This window comes from Anabas testudineus, chromosome 13 (assembly GCF_900324465.2).
Source record: "Anabas testudineus chromosome 13, fAnaTes1.2, whole genome shotgun sequence".
In the NCBI taxonomy this organism is placed as follows: domain Eukaryota; kingdom Metazoa; phylum Chordata; class Actinopteri; order Anabantiformes; family Anabantidae; genus Anabas; species Anabas testudineus.
The window spans coordinates 11220876-11239523 of NC_046622.1; the positions used below are offsets into that span (position 1 = coordinate 11220876).

The 18648-nt window shown below is 39.7% G+C and overlaps 1 protein-coding gene across 2 annotated transcripts in view; it reads left to right on the forward strand.

The window, feature by feature from the left end:
* Nucleotides 1-18648, forward strand: part of b3gat1a (beta-1,3-glucuronyltransferase 1 (glucuronosyltransferase P) a) — a 67694-nt gene that overhangs the window by 45572 nt on the left and 3474 nt on the right. The window contains exons 3-8 of one of the 2 annotated variants that reach the window (XM_026378240.1): nt 5843-6016; nt 7713-7855; nt 10084-10155; nt 10259-10770; nt 15728-16024; nt 18428-18535. In XM_026378240.1, the coding sequence (XP_026234025.1) occupies nt 7744-7855; nt 10084-10155; nt 10259-10770; nt 15728-16024; nt 18428-18514 (1080 nt within the window). In that variant the 5' untranslated portion in view covers nt 5843-6016; nt 7713-7743 and the 3' untranslated portion in view covers nt 18515-18535. The remainder of the gene's footprint in view (nt 1-5842; nt 6017-7712; nt 7856-10083; nt 10156-10258; nt 10771-15727; nt 16025-18427; nt 18536-18648) is intronic. The other variant, XM_026378248.1, reaches the window with a different exon arrangement.

Genomic DNA, 18648 nt, shown 5'->3' on the forward strand with positions numbered 1-18648 from the left:
CAGTCCTCACAGGAGTTTAGGCAGACTGCACAAGCTTCTTGTAAAGTAAGTACAAAAAGAAAAGACTAGACAAGCCTTCTTCTCTTAGTTTCTTTTTTTTACTTTTTCCCGCTTGTTCTTTTTTACTTTCTATTTCATAAAAGAAAAATGGTCATAATGCAGCTGGTGAAATTAGAAATTATAGGATTGTTTGTGCACCTTTGGGTGGTTGTCAGAGGTTTCTTCCTGTTTTAAGATTACTTGACCTTAATAATAATAATAATAATAAATAATGAATACTATGATGGGACATTTGAGAAGTCATGATTTTGACGTAAATAAAATACTATTAACCAGTGACTACTATGTTTGACAAACTAATATTCAGGTACATTAGTACTCTAGATAAGGAGAAACTATGAGGCCGTTATTACTCACTCCCTGTGGTCTCTCTCCAAGATGACATCTCTCTTGACACCATTCTGATCAGAGTTGAGCTGTGCTGACCTAACATGGCAGGTCCATTTCTCAGCGGCAGCTTCTGCAGTCCAAGCGCAACTCCTTCAGACTGCTCAGCCAGCTGTGAGGCCGCTTCATGCTCCCAGGTCGAGCACTGGAAACGAACCCTGGGTGAGCTGCACCATAAATTAGTTAGGATAGGTTAAGGGCAGACGGCACTAGGCTATCCCCCACGGTTATCAACACAGGAGAACCTGCCTGAAGGTTGATGCTCTTAAATCTTTTATCATTGCTGAAGCAGCCTGATCCAGGCATGGACTGGGGCCATCAATCAGGGCCTGTGCCCACAGCTAATGGCTTATTCAAGTTTCCCTGAAAATAAAACAGCCATTCCCATCTAAATCAACCATGAGAAACTGTCACGCTCGCTGTCTAATTTTTGTATCAAGCAGCATTTACAGACATTGAGCTAACTACTCTAGCAACAAGAGAATATGTTTGATGTCAGGTTTTCAAACTGTTTACACCTGTTAATAACACAGAGCACTTTGATTAATTACTTCATTAAGTATCATCATTAAAGTCACTTTCAGTGTGTATGATTTAATGTAAATTTAACATAACATAGCTGCCTTTCCACTCACTGGCTTCCGCAGTATTTATACCGGAGCTGCATTCCCTGTGTTTCTATTATTAGCCTGACTCAAGGCAGACACTTGTTTCATGAAGAGGGGATCAAATATTGAAGACACTCACTCCGTGACAGGTGTGAATTGGACTGATGGGACAAGTAACAAAAAACTAGCATGACACACTCGTGCAGCATGCACAACCTTCTGTGGGTTCTGTAGGTTTTAAAGGGAGAAAAACGCTTCCTCCAACAGAAGTCAAATGAAACGCCTCAGCCTTAGTCTGCATCAGCCACAACAATCTGGTGGTTTTCTTATTGTGGTGGATAGGGACGGGTGCAATCTAATCTGATCTGCAGCTACTGTATGTAGCACTATACACAGTGTCAATGAAGGCAGCATTACATGCCTGACCTCTGTTCACATTTGGAAAGCTAAATAATTGCTCACCAGTGTCTCTGAGCTAAATGTGTGCATTTATTAAATATGTTAATGATGTTCTGATGATTCTCCGCCTGAAAATCCAAGGATTACTTGAGAAGCAAAACCAAAAACGAGACACATCACCTGTCCCTTGCATACTTTATTTCAAAAGCAATTAAGTCTGTTTGAATCAATGACGAAAGATTCAAAATTCAGTTTTAACGACACCTCCAGGCTGACCTGTTTTCTGCGGCCATGACTGTGACATCAATAATGATCTATTGCAGTTACTTGTCCTCCAAGGTTGCCCAGATATCTCTGAAAACCGTTCTGGGTTTTACCAATTTGGTCGGAGACCAGTGAATTCATCAACGAAAGCAAGCAATTGGACATAGCAGGACACACTATCTCCAGAGAGCTTCTCATCAATGTTGACTGGAGGGTACATCAAAACATGCCACAGCAAAGCAAGCAAGGAAAAGATGGTGTTATTATTGGTTCTTGGAAATAGGAGATAGTCGGGGCCAAGAGAGCTCAGAAGTCAGAAGCAGACTCCATTACAAACTTGGAAACTTGCCCCTGCTTCGTCTTTGAGGACTCAGCTTTACAAAACTGATGGAGGGGGGAGAGGGAGGGGGGGTGTATGAGCCAGCAGTGCCAACCCGATGGCTATGATACACTTCTTACTATGAGGAGTAATAAATGATCAATGTTTGATGTGTGATGCTTCATGATGGATCTTTACAGCGCAGAGAACAGTCATGCATGTCAACTAATTTTATGTATTTCACTTTGTGATTCCATGTGACACAAATATATGCTAGATATATGTTAAATACATGTTACACATAGCATATGATTAAATCCTATTTAACACAGTTTATCAACTTATGCTAGACTGTAACATATAGGACTCAAATTGGACAGGCAGCTTGATGAAACCATGACAAAAGACTTAACACTGAAGTGAAACTGGAACTTCTGGAAGCCCCATTAAACAGTCAACTGAGATGTTGCTAATAACTAAAACTACAGTTAGGTGTATATTTACTATATATGTTATGTCTTGAGATAAGTAGGCTTTTAAAAAAATCTAATATCAGTGTTTTTTGGTGGCCTTTAAAGAATACAGTTTGCCATAAGCCCTATTGTTCAGTATTGCACAGTATTGGTGCCAACAAACGTGTAGGCTACACACCCACTCTGTTCTGCTCTCTCTGCCATTATTCCGAAAAATAATTCATAATTTTTAATACTATATATACTGTATGTTGAAGCAAATTTGTCAGGATAGATAATGTTTAACACATTTTAAAGTTCCTTTCCTTTACATTGGAAATCTTAACTTAGTGTTCACTTACTACTTTTTTACCTCTTCACCGGCATCATGAACACATGACCTACATAATTGAGATTATTAGAGGTCATGATAGTGAAATTTAGTATTGTGCAATGTACCGGACTTGACTGCTGAGCTAGGCTATATTCATGACAAAAAGGCTAATTTCATCCACTGGAGAGGACCAGTTAGGAAGTGGACCTTGAGTAAAAAGTATTTATTCATTTATTTTTGGTTTTTAAAGAAAGCCTTGTTGCAGATTGAAGCTACATTTAATTTGGTGGCTCCATACAAAAGACATCACAAAAACTCACTTTAATTAAAAAAAAGCCCTCTTCAAGAGTATAAAAGAAATTAATTTGTCTCACTGTCCAACAAAAAAGTCACTTGGAACCTCAATTGTTCCAACTGCTGCCTGATAAATCTGTGGAAGATGAATTGTTAAAGAATAAAAGAGACATTAAGGTGGGTTTAGAGGCTAATTTAATTTAAAATTAAAATAATAATAATAATAATTTTCTCTATCCTACGTACTTGCTTCCATACTCTATTGTATCTACAGGACAATGTGCCTTTAATGCTACTTTGGTTTAAAATGCTGTGAATGTTATTTACTTTATAAGAGGTGAAAGAGGGAGGATTTCAGATGCTAAAAAGCATGATGTAGGCACGTTTTTTTTTTTTTGTTTGTTTGTTTGTTTGTTTAATTGTGTTTTGCATGTAATTCATCCACTTTATGGATATGATAATAAAATGGTCATAAAGAGGTGTGATGTGTTACGTGTAACAACGTAAGGTCTTAAAACAAGGGAGAGCATTAAAGATATACTGTTGTCCACATCTCCCATCTTCTCTTATCTCACACACAGAACCTCTGGCACAGTCAAACCCGGTGGAGAAACATATTGTTTTCACCCCCCTGTTTCACCTTTTGGGAATTATGGTGTTAGTTCAGCAATCAGTACAACAATTTCCACATGTGGCACTGTTGCAGTGATTCTTTATTAATCAGCAGCAGGTGTTCCCTTCACAGCTGGTTAACCTGTGCTGATGGTGGATGAAAGTAGTACATTTGTAGTCTCAGGCCCTGAACATGGTCCATGCAAGTATGCCGATGTAAAAATAAACTGTGCAATATGCATTCTGGCTGAACATACTTAAAGTGAGCTGTTATGTACTGTTGAGGCTCAAACTCAACATAAGATACAAATCATAGAACTTTGTGAAACTGGTGATTGTTATGAATAGAAACTAACCCTAACACATGCGGTGAATGTTCTGTCACCGGTCCATGCTAAACCACCCCCATCAGCTACAGACAGACTGCAGCTCGCACTTGCTGAGGATTCTTCTGGTGACACACAAGAATGCAACAACATGTGAAATCAACCTTGCGTAGCCCGAAGCATCTGTGTTTGCATACTTTCATAAACATCTGAGGCTTTCCAAAAAAGCAAAGCATAAGTTACAAAGTTATTTTATCTTTGCCCTGTAACCACGAACAATAGTCCTTATTTACCATTATCTTCCAAAATGTTCGCCTAAATTTGCACTTAAGTCAGATTCACATGTTCTGAAATCACACATTTCCTTGTACTTTTATTATTATATTGATAAATCCCAACATCAAAGTGAGGTAGCTGACCTAATAAAATTTTGATTTGAACTAATCACTGTTAATAAACAGTCCTGAAATTCTAGAATTAGCAATAAAACAGAAAGCAGAGAAATGTGTTCAAGTTAAATCGGTTTCAAGTTAAACAACATAATGAGTTCCAGCTGCATTTGACTGGCAGTGCTCACCACACTGTTTAGCAGCCACTGAATTGGCCTTTAGGAGGATCGGAGATTTTGCAGAGATGTTGTACTATACTGCGTTTCCTTCTGTTTCACTCAATCACGGTGCACACAAGAGAGGAGTGTGTTATACAGACATCAGAGCGACAACACTGTCATTGTGAGCTTGCATGTATGACAGTACCTGGCAGCAATTGTAAAGCCTTTCTATTGCTGCTGCTGTTAAGTTATTTATTTTTTTGTCACCACATTTCTTGCTTGTCGCTGTCAGAAAAAACAGATACTGCAGAGGCTGCACTAACACATGACGACCATTTCTCATTTTCATCTTTTAGTCCTCTTTCCACATATCTGCCTCAAGCCTCAAAAGCATGACTTAAGGCAATCTGTAAATTTTGGAAATCTAGTGCACATCAAGCACAAACAACCGCTACTGCATTACGGTGTCACAGGCAGGTTCAGTAAAATGATTCTAGGGCTCCTGCTGTTCATTCCTCCGAACCTACATATTTGATTTTATATGATTTTCTATCACAAAGCCCCAAAACAACTTTTAGCCATTCAGTGTTGGAGCTGATGCAGCAGGCATCACTGGCTGAGTGAAGCAAAAGCCTCCATAGAAACACTGTTCTCTCAGATGTATTTGAATAAGACATGACGCCAGTTTATTTTTGTAACATCCCCCACCCCAGACTGCTGGCAAGCAGTGGAGTTGTGACTAACCCTCTTCCAATTTCCACATTAGGCATGAATAAAAAATGAAAAATACTGACTGTCTTCGCAGTTCAGATTGGAGTCAACAAAGAAAAATTGCATACACTAAATTTACACAATATACATGTGCATTGTACAGAACATTGCTGTGCATCTGAGTGGTGTGTATACAAATGAACTCTATCATTACATTGTACTGACACACTTCTGCTCTGCTGCCCTTTCAACCTGTGATGTTAAATAATGTATATACGTCCCACACAGGCACACTTCTCACTATGGGCTCTTTAATGGAGAACCTCTGTAATGCATCTGACTCTTAAACCCTGTCCAAACTGCTGTGTTTAAACCTGGCTGGCTGACTGTCCTTGAATGTCGCATGACAGTGTGAGCTAGAGAAGCAGAAAGTATGGGCTGGGCATGCTGTGAAAACACAAATTAACAAGTATCCCCAGTCTATCATCACTGAAATTATATTCTCTCAAATGTCCTTATTCTCCAGGTGTGGACTCCGTGTTGCCTGTCTGCATGAGTAGACACGGCAGAGGAAGTGGACAAAGAAATGGCTGGCTGACGCATCGTGGAGGATGTCATCACTACATAGCTCATTTAGTATGCAGTGTTGCCTCCCCAGCTGCGCATCACTAGTGGTGCCATGATCCAGTTATAACTGTGGGTGAGCATCCAGAGCATTTTTTTATTCTGTCCTATGGCTGTATTAATTACAAAAGCAATGCGATTAAAGAGGCACAATATCAATTTTACACATCAAGGTCAGTTCAGTGTTCACGAAGAACTACTCAACCTGTAAAAAAAAAAAAAAAAAGAGCTCTGTGGCTCTTCCGGAGCTGTTTCAAATCTGGCAAAGTAATCCTGATGATGTCATAGCAAAGCATCGTGGGTTATCTCTGCTCTGGATGAGAAACAACAAGTTCTGAAAGCCTGTTACAAACGGGAGGTGTGAGGTTTGAAATAGTTTACATGGATGTTAACTTTGCAGTGAATAGAATAGAATACAGTGTTGTTCCCACAATCAGTCTCTGGAGATTCCTCCAACTATGTGGAAGTATAGTTGTATGGTATGCAAGACCATAAATTAATATGTGCAGTGTCACTTTCCTCCTATCTCGGTTTTTCAGAAAAACAGGTACAGGTACAGGTTTTTTATTTATTATTATCAGATGAAAGCACTCTGTGTATAGGGTTTATTTAACGCTATTCACACTTAAGCCACTCTCTTCACCTGATGGCTCGGGCATTAATAGCTTATTTATTTACAGAGCCCAATATACATAATTGCTATGTACAATTATGTTAAGCCACAATATGCTGCCACTTTCCTAAGCAGTGGGAGCCGGATCACTGTGGGAAATGTGATGACTTGTTTTCTCATGTGTAAATCTGAAATGAATATGCCAAACACCTGTGCTCACATTACGTCTGTTTTTCCTCTTTTGTTTAATTGAGCAGATCAGTTAATAACTGCTTTTTTCCTGTTAGGACTCGGCATAATGTCAGAAGCCTATTAAGGGGGAGGGGAGACATTCCCTGAGAGAGATTGTATTTAAATTAAATGTAAATTAGCTATATGAGCATGAATTAAAGGCAGAGGACAATAACAGCAACATAATCATGCAATCCAGAACAAACGTCATAAAATACCTATTCACTTGATTCTGTGCATCAACAATTGTGTTTTAATGCAAGTGCTCTTTTAAAGGCTTTTACAGGCTCAGTCCTAAATGTTTTACACGACCATAGACATTTGAGTACACTGGGCTGTTGCCTAAATGAAGATTGGTGGCAGTAATGTTCCATTAAACATTGCATTATAGCATTAGGAAATTGAGAGAGGAGAAGAAACCTTAAAAAAGCAAACAAACAAAAGATCAGTTTTTCTAATGGATAGCAAGTGTTCACTTTATTTGTTAGAAAATAAGGTGCTTTGAATTTTGACCTTTACTGATGTAAATAAATTTCACCAGCTACGTAAGATTGGAAGCATGACATTTTTAGAAACGTTATATATATATAGGGAGCATTTGCCATACAGTCAACTTGTGGCATCATGTTCTGCCATTTGGCCAGTGAATAGTTAGAGCAATGGGCAAGAAGTCACGGCTATGTCCTCAGTGATGCCAGCGATGACCTCATCATGTTGGCAGAAGGAACCAGCTCCTGCTCCGTGGCCTCCTTCAGGAGCTATGACTTTTTTGTTGACTGTTTCATGCTTAGTTATAGAATCTTTTCACTTTCTTTAATATTATTGTGTTTCCTATAATAAATGCCTTTGGTGGTCCTTTGGTGCCTAATATGGTGTTTCTAGGGCAATTAATGTTAATTAAGGGCCTCTGAAAATCTCTTTTCTTCAGGTAATGCCGAGCCAAATAACCAATCCTGGAGATGCCGAAGAGAAGAGATATTCTTGCCATCGTGTTGATCGTGTTACCCTGGACTCTGCTCATCACTGTTTGGCACCAAAGCACTATAGCTCCACTCCTCGCCATCCGCAAGGGTACGTAGTACACCACACTCCACTGGTACTATCACACCTGAAGTGGGTCCTCGAAGGTAACACTGCACTTGAGGTTCAGACAACAAGCCGTTCAATCAGAGGCACTCACTAACCATGACCATCAGCTTCATTAGATCTCAGTAACACTTGTCCAGTCATAAAAGTTTTTTTTATATGACATAGGTTATTAACCTGTCAAATGAATGGAAATATTTGTTCAGCTATTTATGCATTGACAATGTAATGCAATTTTTTTATGTTGATAACAATTTGACTTGAATGCAATTGTCCCTAGCTTGTGTACTCACATGAGATCTCATGAGATACTCATCAACATGCAGCATGCAGCAATTCATTCACTTTATCCTTTCGGTTTTGGATTATTGCCAGATTTCAGCTATTTAAAGTAAGCGCAAATGAATTTCATTTGTTTTATCAGAAATGTTGAATGATAAATATATTTGCCCAATCAGCTTAATATACTGTAATATCCACATGTATCCACAAATCCACATGTAGTATAACATTTGCACACTGGTCTCAGTCATGAATACACACTCATGAGCCCCCCCCCCAAGTCATCCCACCGAGACCACAAACCAACAGTGGAAAATGTCAAGTGTGTTGCAGAGTAAACAAACCCAAATTACAGTGACAGCAAATCAATAGAGCTCTTTACCTTCTTCTTATAATGTCATGAATGCACATATAGGGGTTAACAAACCAGAGCAGGTTTAGACAAATGACCCAAGGTACTCTATACTGAAGGTAATTGTTGAATAATTTAAAACAATGTGTTTTCCAGGACCTGCAAACACTTGAAATTGCAGTCAGCCATTGCATTGCCAATATATATATAGCCCATATATATTGCTATCTGATTTAGCTCTGCCTATGTGCTCTTATAAAAGAAGCTCGAGGTTTGCTGGCTGTTTGCCCACTGGCAGCTTCTGTTGAACATCTGGCCATCAGCAGATTGTGTTAATCTATGTGCTGCAGAGAAATCCTCTTTATGTTGGAGGTGTGAATGGAGCTCAAGAAGAACAGTGACAAAGATTGCCAGTAGCTGTGGCACAATAATATGAAATTAACAACCTTAATCATAATCAACCATAATCATGTTCTATCCATCATGAACAAAGTGCTGTGGCCAAAATATGACAGCATTACCAGAGGAGTCAGAATTTGACTGATTCTCCACTTTTCACTCTTTTCCAAATGGCCCATTACCATCCTGTGCAATGAAATGAAACCCCAAAAGTAACTAATATGACCATAAAGACAAAATTTCGCTTGAACAGACCCGTGTTAAAGTGAAATTCTTGTTTTCCCAACTTCTCTCTCAGGGGTGCCGAGATGTACTCTGGTCATTGTGATATCACTGTTGGATGTGACACTCACTAGTCCCCTTCACACGTGACCACACATCAGTGAGACTAGCTGTGATCAGAAGTGAAGCAGGCTTGAAATGTTCAGCCGCACAGGGTTGTGAAACGCTGCTTTTAATCTGTTTAATAAGTTACTCTTGAAACAAAAACCTAACAAGTAAAATGAGTCATGATTTGTGCCGCATTTATGCATACAAGTTAGGCATAGAAAGTGTCATCTGCCTAAAGCAAAATCAAAATCTATTTCTCAGTCTGAAACTGTGTCTGGAAAACTCATGGATGCAGTGTGAATACAGGCAAAATACCAAACCATAGCAAAGGTTTTAATGCATGCAATGTATCTGTGTCAGTCTCACAGAAGCCGTTTTACAAACTTCAAACGCAGTAGATACTATAAGCAAACACTGAAGTCATTAAATATATATATTCAATTTGTGTCTGTGTGTTTGGCAGTACCTGCATTTACAAACACCAGGAGACCTGACGTTTTTTGAAGTTACAAACACCATACAGTACAGTATTGTCTACAACTCAGGGTAGTTTCTGCTTGTAAATTTTAAATTTACCAACCTGCAAACCCCTATTACACTAATAAGTAACTGTATAAAGCAAGTAACAGAAGCAGAGAGGTGCAGGCAGAGGAAAGAGGACTCATAACAGTACATAAAAAAGACAGCATGTGTACTGGATCCATAACCCCAATTTTTCTTTTTTTGTATATATATATATATAAAAAATAGCCCAAAGGCAATGCTCATCTCTCCAGTCCCTCGTTTTGTGCTGTCTCTCTGTCCATCAGCTGTGTTACCCTCTCACGGTGCCTGCTTTCACTTTTTGCAGCCTGTCACCATCTAGTAAAAGAGATCTTTATCATTCCAGAGAGGCTTGCAGTTCGCCATCACCGGCTCTCAGGTACACTTTACCCCCTTTGGGTCTAAGTTACCTGAGGCATATATACAAAGGACAGCCAAGGTTGCACTAATACCTTACATTTCTTCTTATCCCAAATCTGCAGATGATGGTGTCGAGGGTAAGAGGGAAGCAGGTGGCCAGGCGCAGGACTCTAAGGAATACTGTGCTTCAGATAGGGACATTGTGGAGGTGGTGAGGACAGAGTATGTGTATACACGGCCTCCACCATGGTCGGATGTGCTGCCTACCATCCACATCATCACCCCAACATATAGCCGACCAGTGCAGAAGGCCGAGTTGACGCGGCTGGCTAATACGTTCCTCCATGTTCCCAATCTGCACTGGATCCTGGTGGAGGACTCCCAAAGGAGAACGCCTCTTGTCACGCTGCTCCTTCGAGAAACAGGACTTAACTACACCCACCTAAATGTAGAGACACCGAGGAACTATAAGCTACGAGGTGACACACGGGACCCCAGGATCCCCCGGGGGACCATGCAGAGAAATCTGGCACTGCGGTGGCTGAGGGAGACCTTCAACGCCAACAGCAGCCAAGCTGGAATTGTCTACTTCGCTGATGATGATAACACATATAGCCTGGAGCTCTTTGAAGAGGTTAGTACTGACCTACTGTATAACGTCACTACTGCAGAAGGAAATAATTTAGCAATTAGTTTCATATAGTTGCGGAAACATCATCAAATTTACTGGACTGGGAGCTCTGTTTACATTCTTGCCATAATCCCGTTAATTTTAAACTTTAACTGTGAACTGTGCCATCTCAAGCTTATTCCTAAACATAATCATTCCTAATCTTACAGATTCACAGCTATAGTTTCAGCCACAGCCAGGCAGAGTAGCGGAAGTTGTGCTTCTATGGGTGAAATGGAAGAGACTGTGCATATTGCAACTATTTAGAGTCTAGTCAAAAGTTTACTTCTGGTCTCAGCAGATAACAGCAACTTCTTCCAATTGATATTAGAGTCTCTCACATGCCAACGGCAAACTCTAGTAGAGATTTAGTATGAGTTTTATTTTATTTGCCACTCCCTCATAAAGCTTCAACTGGTGAAGAACACAGCCAGTTGCTGTATGTACAGTCTCACATATCTCAGCTGCTAAAGCTGGAAACTCCTTCAGAGGGGTCACAGGTACCTTTGTGGCCTCCCTCACAGGTCCACCTCTCACTGCTGTAGGCAGATACAGCCATGGACCATATCGCCTCCATTTCTTAATGATGGAATGAACTGAACTCCAAGGTATATTTACTGACTTGGACATTTTCTTCCATTCATCCCCAAACTTGTGTTTTTCAATTAATATTTCCACATAGTTGCTTGGGAAAGTTCTTTTGCCTTCATGATGGAGTTTTTGGACCAGGATACTCATACACCAAAGATTAGCTTTCCAGATACATGTGTATTTATGCTACAGTCCTGGGAAAACGTTTATGTCACTCAGGTGATGTCCATTTAACTTAAGGTGTGACCTCTTGAACCAACTGGCAGCACTAGTAAATCAACCATGATTTAGTGTTGTAAAAATAAATAAATAAATAAAGACAAGGTGAACCCTAAGCAGGCACTTTATGTAAGGGAGGGTTGAACAATAAATTCTCAATTACTTCAACCATTTTTTTAGCTCTTTACAATCATAGTCACGGATCAGGAGCTAGTGGACAGAAGTTTTGGCCATGTAATCAGTATGTCTCAGGCCATCCATCTTGACATCAGCTGAATTACCTGCGTGGACACGGTCTAGAGCTTTTGAGCCTCTGCCTCAAGTCTTGTTAGTAGTGCAGGCGCGGTCCATAGTAAATGGAGCACCCAGTATTGACGGGGCCTGTCATTACCTTTCTCTGGGAATCAGCCGAAGTGCTCTGTCACCCTCAGAGCCCCTCCATCACCTCCAACAGGCCTATTTATGGGCTTGAATAACGGCCCTGAGGGAGCGAGAGAGAGGCGGAGAGGGGAAGATAGAGAAAGACTGAGAGAAAAAGCAAGGGTGACAGCCAGACAGACAGAAGGCAGAGAGCTGACTGCAACTACAGTATGGTTTGCTGACATCGTAGTAAAAGTTCTGTAGTTTGCTGACACCATAGTAAATATTCAGTGACTCCACTAGTGTCAAGATAAAGTTGAAAGAGTGATGTGCACTGATACATTTTAAAAAATGGTTCATTGTATTCTGCTAAATTGTGCTAATTCTTTGACTTTAAGTAATTGTAACTGCCAATCATTTTCAATTATAAATGCACATTATAATGGCCACTGAATGTTAAACGAGAATTAACTATGTTTTTACTATATGACTCAATTTACATTACAGGTCGGGATTCATACTAGCAATAGACGTGACCCATCATTTAAAGACATGAAGACTAACTGGGTATAAAGTTGCCTCATTAAACAGTGAAGCTCATGTATTTTTGTTGGGAAAAATTCAAGATGTTTCCAACTTTTACTACGGTATCTGCTCCAATATGCTGCAGCTAACGTGTTCCTCTGTTCCTTATATCATCAGGATAAATTAAGGATATTAAAGTATAATATAATATAATATAATATAATATAATATAATATAATATAATATAATATAATATAATATAATATAATATAATATAATATAATATAATATAATATAATATTTACATAAACAGAAGTCCTCTCAGCTTTTCCTACATTTATAAATATGAACAAGAATTTTGTTCAAAAGACAATTAGAAAAATAAAGTGCTCAAATTTAGGTCATACTCAGCCACAGTTCAGTTTGTTCAGCAGCAGCAGTGACACACAGTAGGGAGCAGCAGAAAATCAACTCAGCTGACACAGCCAGACACACTGATAATACACTTGAGATCACTTCACACAATACTCAGCAGCAACAAAAAAGTCCTCACTGAAATTATTGTAACTGACCCACAGTCTCTGCTAACTGAGACTTGAGTGTTGTGGACGGCATTGCTGTTGTTTGCCAACTATACTGCAAGGCCAAATAAAAAGTCACCACCTTGATTTAACTAAGTAGGTTATTTAAGCAAGTTATTTAACCCAAACTAATGCAGTGAGTAGCTTCTTCTTTCTTCAACAACCATGTCTGAACAAACATCCTGTGGTCATTGAGATGATAATCTGTTTAAGAAGGGTCAAATTATTGTTATGCATCAAGCAAAGAAAACATCTAAGGAGATTGATGAAACTACTAAAACTGAGTTAAGAACTGTCCAATGGAAGAAGGTCATGTGGTCTGATGAGTCCAGATTTATCCTGTTCCAGAGTGATGGCAGCATCATCTCTCCCATGTCTCTCCCATCATCAATACAAGATCTTAGTGAAAATTTAATGCAACTCTAAACGAGAATAAATGTTGTGACACTGCAGCTTATTCTTTCATTCCAGCAGCAGCACATATGAACTTTGGTATAGTGTCTTCTATGAAATGCCTTATTTTTGGGTCAGGCCTAATAAAAACTTAAGAACTTAATGAAAAATTAATTCCCCACTGTTTAAGTGCACGCCTGTAAAGAACTATGATGAATTATTGAGGCCTCATAAGAAATGTTTATGTTTCACTCCCAAACCACGCACTACCAGTCTCTAAGAAGACTTCTAACCAATTACATACAAAAGAATAGACTTAATATATACTAAATATTGTCTTAAATATAGGAGTAGATGCTCAGTTTTATTATCGACATAATTATGATCTTCTGCTTATTGGTGCTGAATATTATATTAACACTAAAGAAATCTTTAAGAAAAGAATCAGCTGAAAATGTCAAGATGTCTGTGACAGACATTCTCATTATTAATATTATTATTACATATTCAGGGTATTTTGATATTGAATAAATATATATACAAATATATAGCAGGATACATAACTGTAAAGTACTGTACTATTAAATCAACATAATTTAACATTATGCACCCTGCTTGCATTAGCAATGATAACTGTGATGTCATGAGTTTTCTTTAGCTTATCACTGGCTGCCTGGACGTACCATACCTTCTTTTTTATGTTAGATTTTTTTTTTTTCTGTTCTGACTATTCTGAAATACAGGCACTTCGTCTCTGCAGGCCTCCCTCTAAGTGGAGCAGGAAATAACATTTTAATGCACACGTAGGCAGGCACACACAAACAGCAGAACAGTCAAATTCTGTACAAACACATCATACAACAGAATGGGGCAAGTGGAACTTTGTTGCATTTTCATTCGCATGGCTGCCAGTAGAAGAGGGATTTGTGCTGTTTTACTCGGGCTTATATTCCCAGCAGAGGCAGCAGGCGGAACACTCATTTTCACATTTTCAGCATAGATGGGAAAGTGACAAGGCTCTTGACATTGCCTGAAGAGAGCCTGATTTATGCTTCTTTTTCATTTAAGGCCTACATATATATGTGTGTGTGTGTGTGTGTGTGAAGAAAGCGGGCAGGTGACATTTGAGCAACATGGGGGCTTGAATTAGATGTGTCCTGGCTACAAAAAAAGCTGCAACAGTTTGGACAACCTTGAGAATGACACTTCACCAGCATCCAATAGAAACACACGCACATAAGCACTTGATCTCTCGTTAAACATCAACACCCAGAGCTCATTAGGACTGACCATCCAGACAAGTCTTGTCTGTGTGACTGGTGCGGGTCTTTTACCTAAAGCTCAAATCCTTAGATTCCCATAAGCCCCCAGCCCACTTTATGGTGTGGATCTCTCTGATCCCTTGAATTGACCACACAGCCTCCCACCGCATCACACAGCAGCTCACACTCTGTGCAAAAAAGATATTTGCATGTGATTTGCATAAGATATGTGCTATAAACAAACAAGTTTTTCCATATGCATAATCTTACTGTATATATGCACATAAGCACTTTATCTTGGAGCTGTACATGTACTTGCAGACACCTTTATATTAAGGAGACCTTCTACCGGAGAGGCACCAGCATCATTATTTCTGCTGCACTGAGTTTGATTAAATGACTCTGCTGTTTCTAAACCTTCCTCTTCCCTCATTATAAAAACTTACCTTTTATTACTGCAGCAGCTCTCGCCAGAATGGCAGAGGCACACTGAGAGGCAGACAAAGGAAAAGGGCGGAAAGATCGTTTGATGGTGGAAGATTAAAGGACAAGAAAAAAAAAATAAAAGAAAGAAAGAAAGGAAAAGAGAAAAGATGACGGTGGTGCTCAACCTTAAAGAATCTCCACACTTGCACAACTACAGCCACTTGCTCTAATGGCTCGGCTCCTTCAAACCCTCTTGGCACTGTCCGCGTTTACTCCCTTTAAAGATGGTTGTGTCTTATTATCTCATTGTAGGACAGCCGTTGAACAATGTGTGTGATCTCCTTTCATCTCGCAGTGTGTCAGCTGCACATGGTACTTGGTCAATATTTGTCATCTTTCAGAATAGATAACAGCAGCGGCTCTAAAAATTCTCCGTCCACGGTCTGTTGTAATGCTGGCAGCTGAGGCTCAATAACTGTGTCTCACTGTCATGTACACTTTTTCAGATGACTAATTTGCTCTCTTCCCCATTTGCTCTCCATTTCTCTCCTCTCCTATGACTAGATGAGATCGACTCGGAAGGTTTCAGTGTGGCCCGTGGCCTTTGTGGGTGGCTTGCGGTATGAGTCCCCTAAGGTCAATGCAGCTGGAAAGGTCTACGGCTGGAAGACAGTGTTTGACCCCCATCGGCCCTTTGCCATCGACATGGCCGGCTTCGCTATCAACCTGAGACTCATTCTCTTCAAGCCACAGGCATATTTTAAGCTCCGCGGGGTGAAGGGAGGCTACCAGGAGAGTAGTTTGCTCAGAGAGCTGGTCACATTAAATGACCTGGAACCTAAAGCAGCCAATTGCACTAAGGTAATTTGCTTTTTTTATGTTTACTGCCATTAAGCAGCTTCATTTAAAAAATGTATAGTTGTAGGGATTTCCTAAACTGTTTGTGAGAAAGGTGAAAACTGGTGTTGAGGGAATCAAACCTGTAATGACCCGTGATAAAGGAGGTATTCATATCTCTTATTTAGGTTAAAGCACTAATAACACTATGTTAAGAAAACTATTTCTATATAGATATATAATATCTATGTACTTAAATTCAAGCTAAATTACTAAAAACTGAAATACATATTTATACATGTAATGTGTATATTTAGTATACATGTACATATTCATCAGAATATTTGCATTAAAATTAAAATGTAAAAAATACTAGCAATTGCAAATTAAATAAAAACTATTAATAAACTCCAACAAAATAATTTAGACATAACTTATTTGGCTTCTATACCAAAGCAAATTGAGCAAATTCAGGGATTTCCTTCCGAGTTTCAGCTCATCCAGTGGCGCTTTCTGAACCCTCCAACATGCTGCATCTTTCTGACCTTGCATCCAGCTCCAGGGGACTGGTTCATATTTCCATGTGTCACACAAACTGAAGAAGTGCTGCTGGACCTACTTTATGTTACTCCAGTCATTTAGCAGCCTACAGGCTAAGCAGTTGGCATTGTTTTTGTTTGTTAGCTTGTTTTTATTTTTTTCTTCTCTCCCCGTGTTATACCCACTATCTCTCAGCACATTTATTGTCTGTCTTTTTTATTTATTTATTTTTGCTTCCTTGCATAGTTATAAGAGAGCAGACATCAAGTTAACTCTCTCTTGGTTTGAGCTTCATATTTACTGTAGACATGAGAACGTAATTGAACTTCTCGTCTAATTTCCTGCAAGGAAGCAAATAATGACATTTTCCAGAATGTCAAACCAAATGACACTGAACCAAGCAGCCTCATTATGATGAGGAGAAACAATATAGAACTGCAATATTACTGTACATAATTAGTTTGTCAGCAGCAATGTAACATTCTTTTACTTGAATTGGGAAAAGATATGTTTTAATGGCTTAAATGTACTTGATTAAGAACTCTGAGCAGAATTTAACATCTTTGTGTATGGTTTGTTCATCTGCCCCCTCCACAGTCACATACTCCTATAGAAACACATATTAGGAGATGATTCTATTTCTATATATAATGAAACTTTTTTCGAATGATCACAATGAAAACTAGAGTAAATGTGCTGCTGAAAAGTTTAAAAACCACACACATGCGGCACACACACACACACACACACATTTGAACAATGAGTCTTGAAGGCAGCAGCAGCAGCAGCAACGATCTTCTCCATGCCCACTCCACCATTCCTGCTTGCGGCCTTTGGTCTGGTTCACTTCACTAAGCCTCTCTCTGGGAAAAGAGGAGTCAGCCAGAGGACTTTTGCTAGCCAGTATCCACACTCTGATCACCCCGTGAGCACACACACACAACACACACATAAAGAGAGAGAAAGAGGGGAGATGAAGGGAGTGAGGGATACTTCCAGCCAGCTTTTTCTCCTGCTCTCTCCCAGTCATTCAGGGGGGTAAATGAAAAGAGGGGATTCAAGGAACGGCTGAGAGAGCAGAATTGGAGTTGGTGGTGGGGGCAGGGAGGTAGGGACATCACACTGATTACAGATGAGCGCAGGGATGGACAGAAGGGCGGGAGGGAAAGATGAAGGAAAAAAAAAATATGGAAAGTCGTGCATTGGCATCTCCATTCCTTATAACCTACCACTTCAGATGCGAGCATGACTATTAAGCTCCCTCTACACCTGAGCTAAGTAGGGGTGGGCTACTGGCACATTTCAAACACACCCTATGCATAATTCATAAGCACTGCCAGGCCGAGATGAAAGAAAGGAAGGTTCCAACACAGAGGAGAGAGGGGAAAATGAGCCCGACACGTCTAGTTCTTTTTTCACGTTTCCTTTTTTCTCCCTTGTTCTTCGTGCCATCCATTTCCTGGATGTTTGTACGGTCCTCAGGTCCAAATCAAGCCAGGTGTGAAAGCTTGATGGCACAACAGCATAGCCAGAAGAACTTTGAGATCTTCAGTTGGCTGTCATTTGAAAATAGTCATTATCTTACTGTCAGCCGAGGACTTCGCACGGGCCGAGCTGCTAGCGCTGTGTCATATTTGTAACCTAACACGCTCCCTCTTCACTTCTTTCTAATGCAGAGTTCACACTCATCTAGCTCTTTACACATTGACAAGCCCTGTGGTGGTGTGGGGTTATGTACTGTTAGAGCTCTAACCAAAATTGAATGTTTTGAAGAAAATGAGAGGCAGAGTGGGAGCTAAGAGGGAAAGCAGGCTGAATGAGTGCATTAAGGGAGCAGCATGTTACTAATGTCGCTGTTGTTTCGTTTCCATGCCGTTTTCTCACCAGATACTTGTTTGGCACACAAGAACAGAGAAACCTGTCCTTGTGAATGAAGGGAAAAAAGGATTCACAGATCCAAATGTGGAGATCTGACCTTTTTCTGCACAGACCACGGTGAGTAATTATGTATTACAAAGTTAGAAATACCTCATATGACTGAGCAGAAGCCTTTATCCAATCAACAAATTTCCTTTCTGAAGTGAATTCAGGACATGAAGTGGAAATAT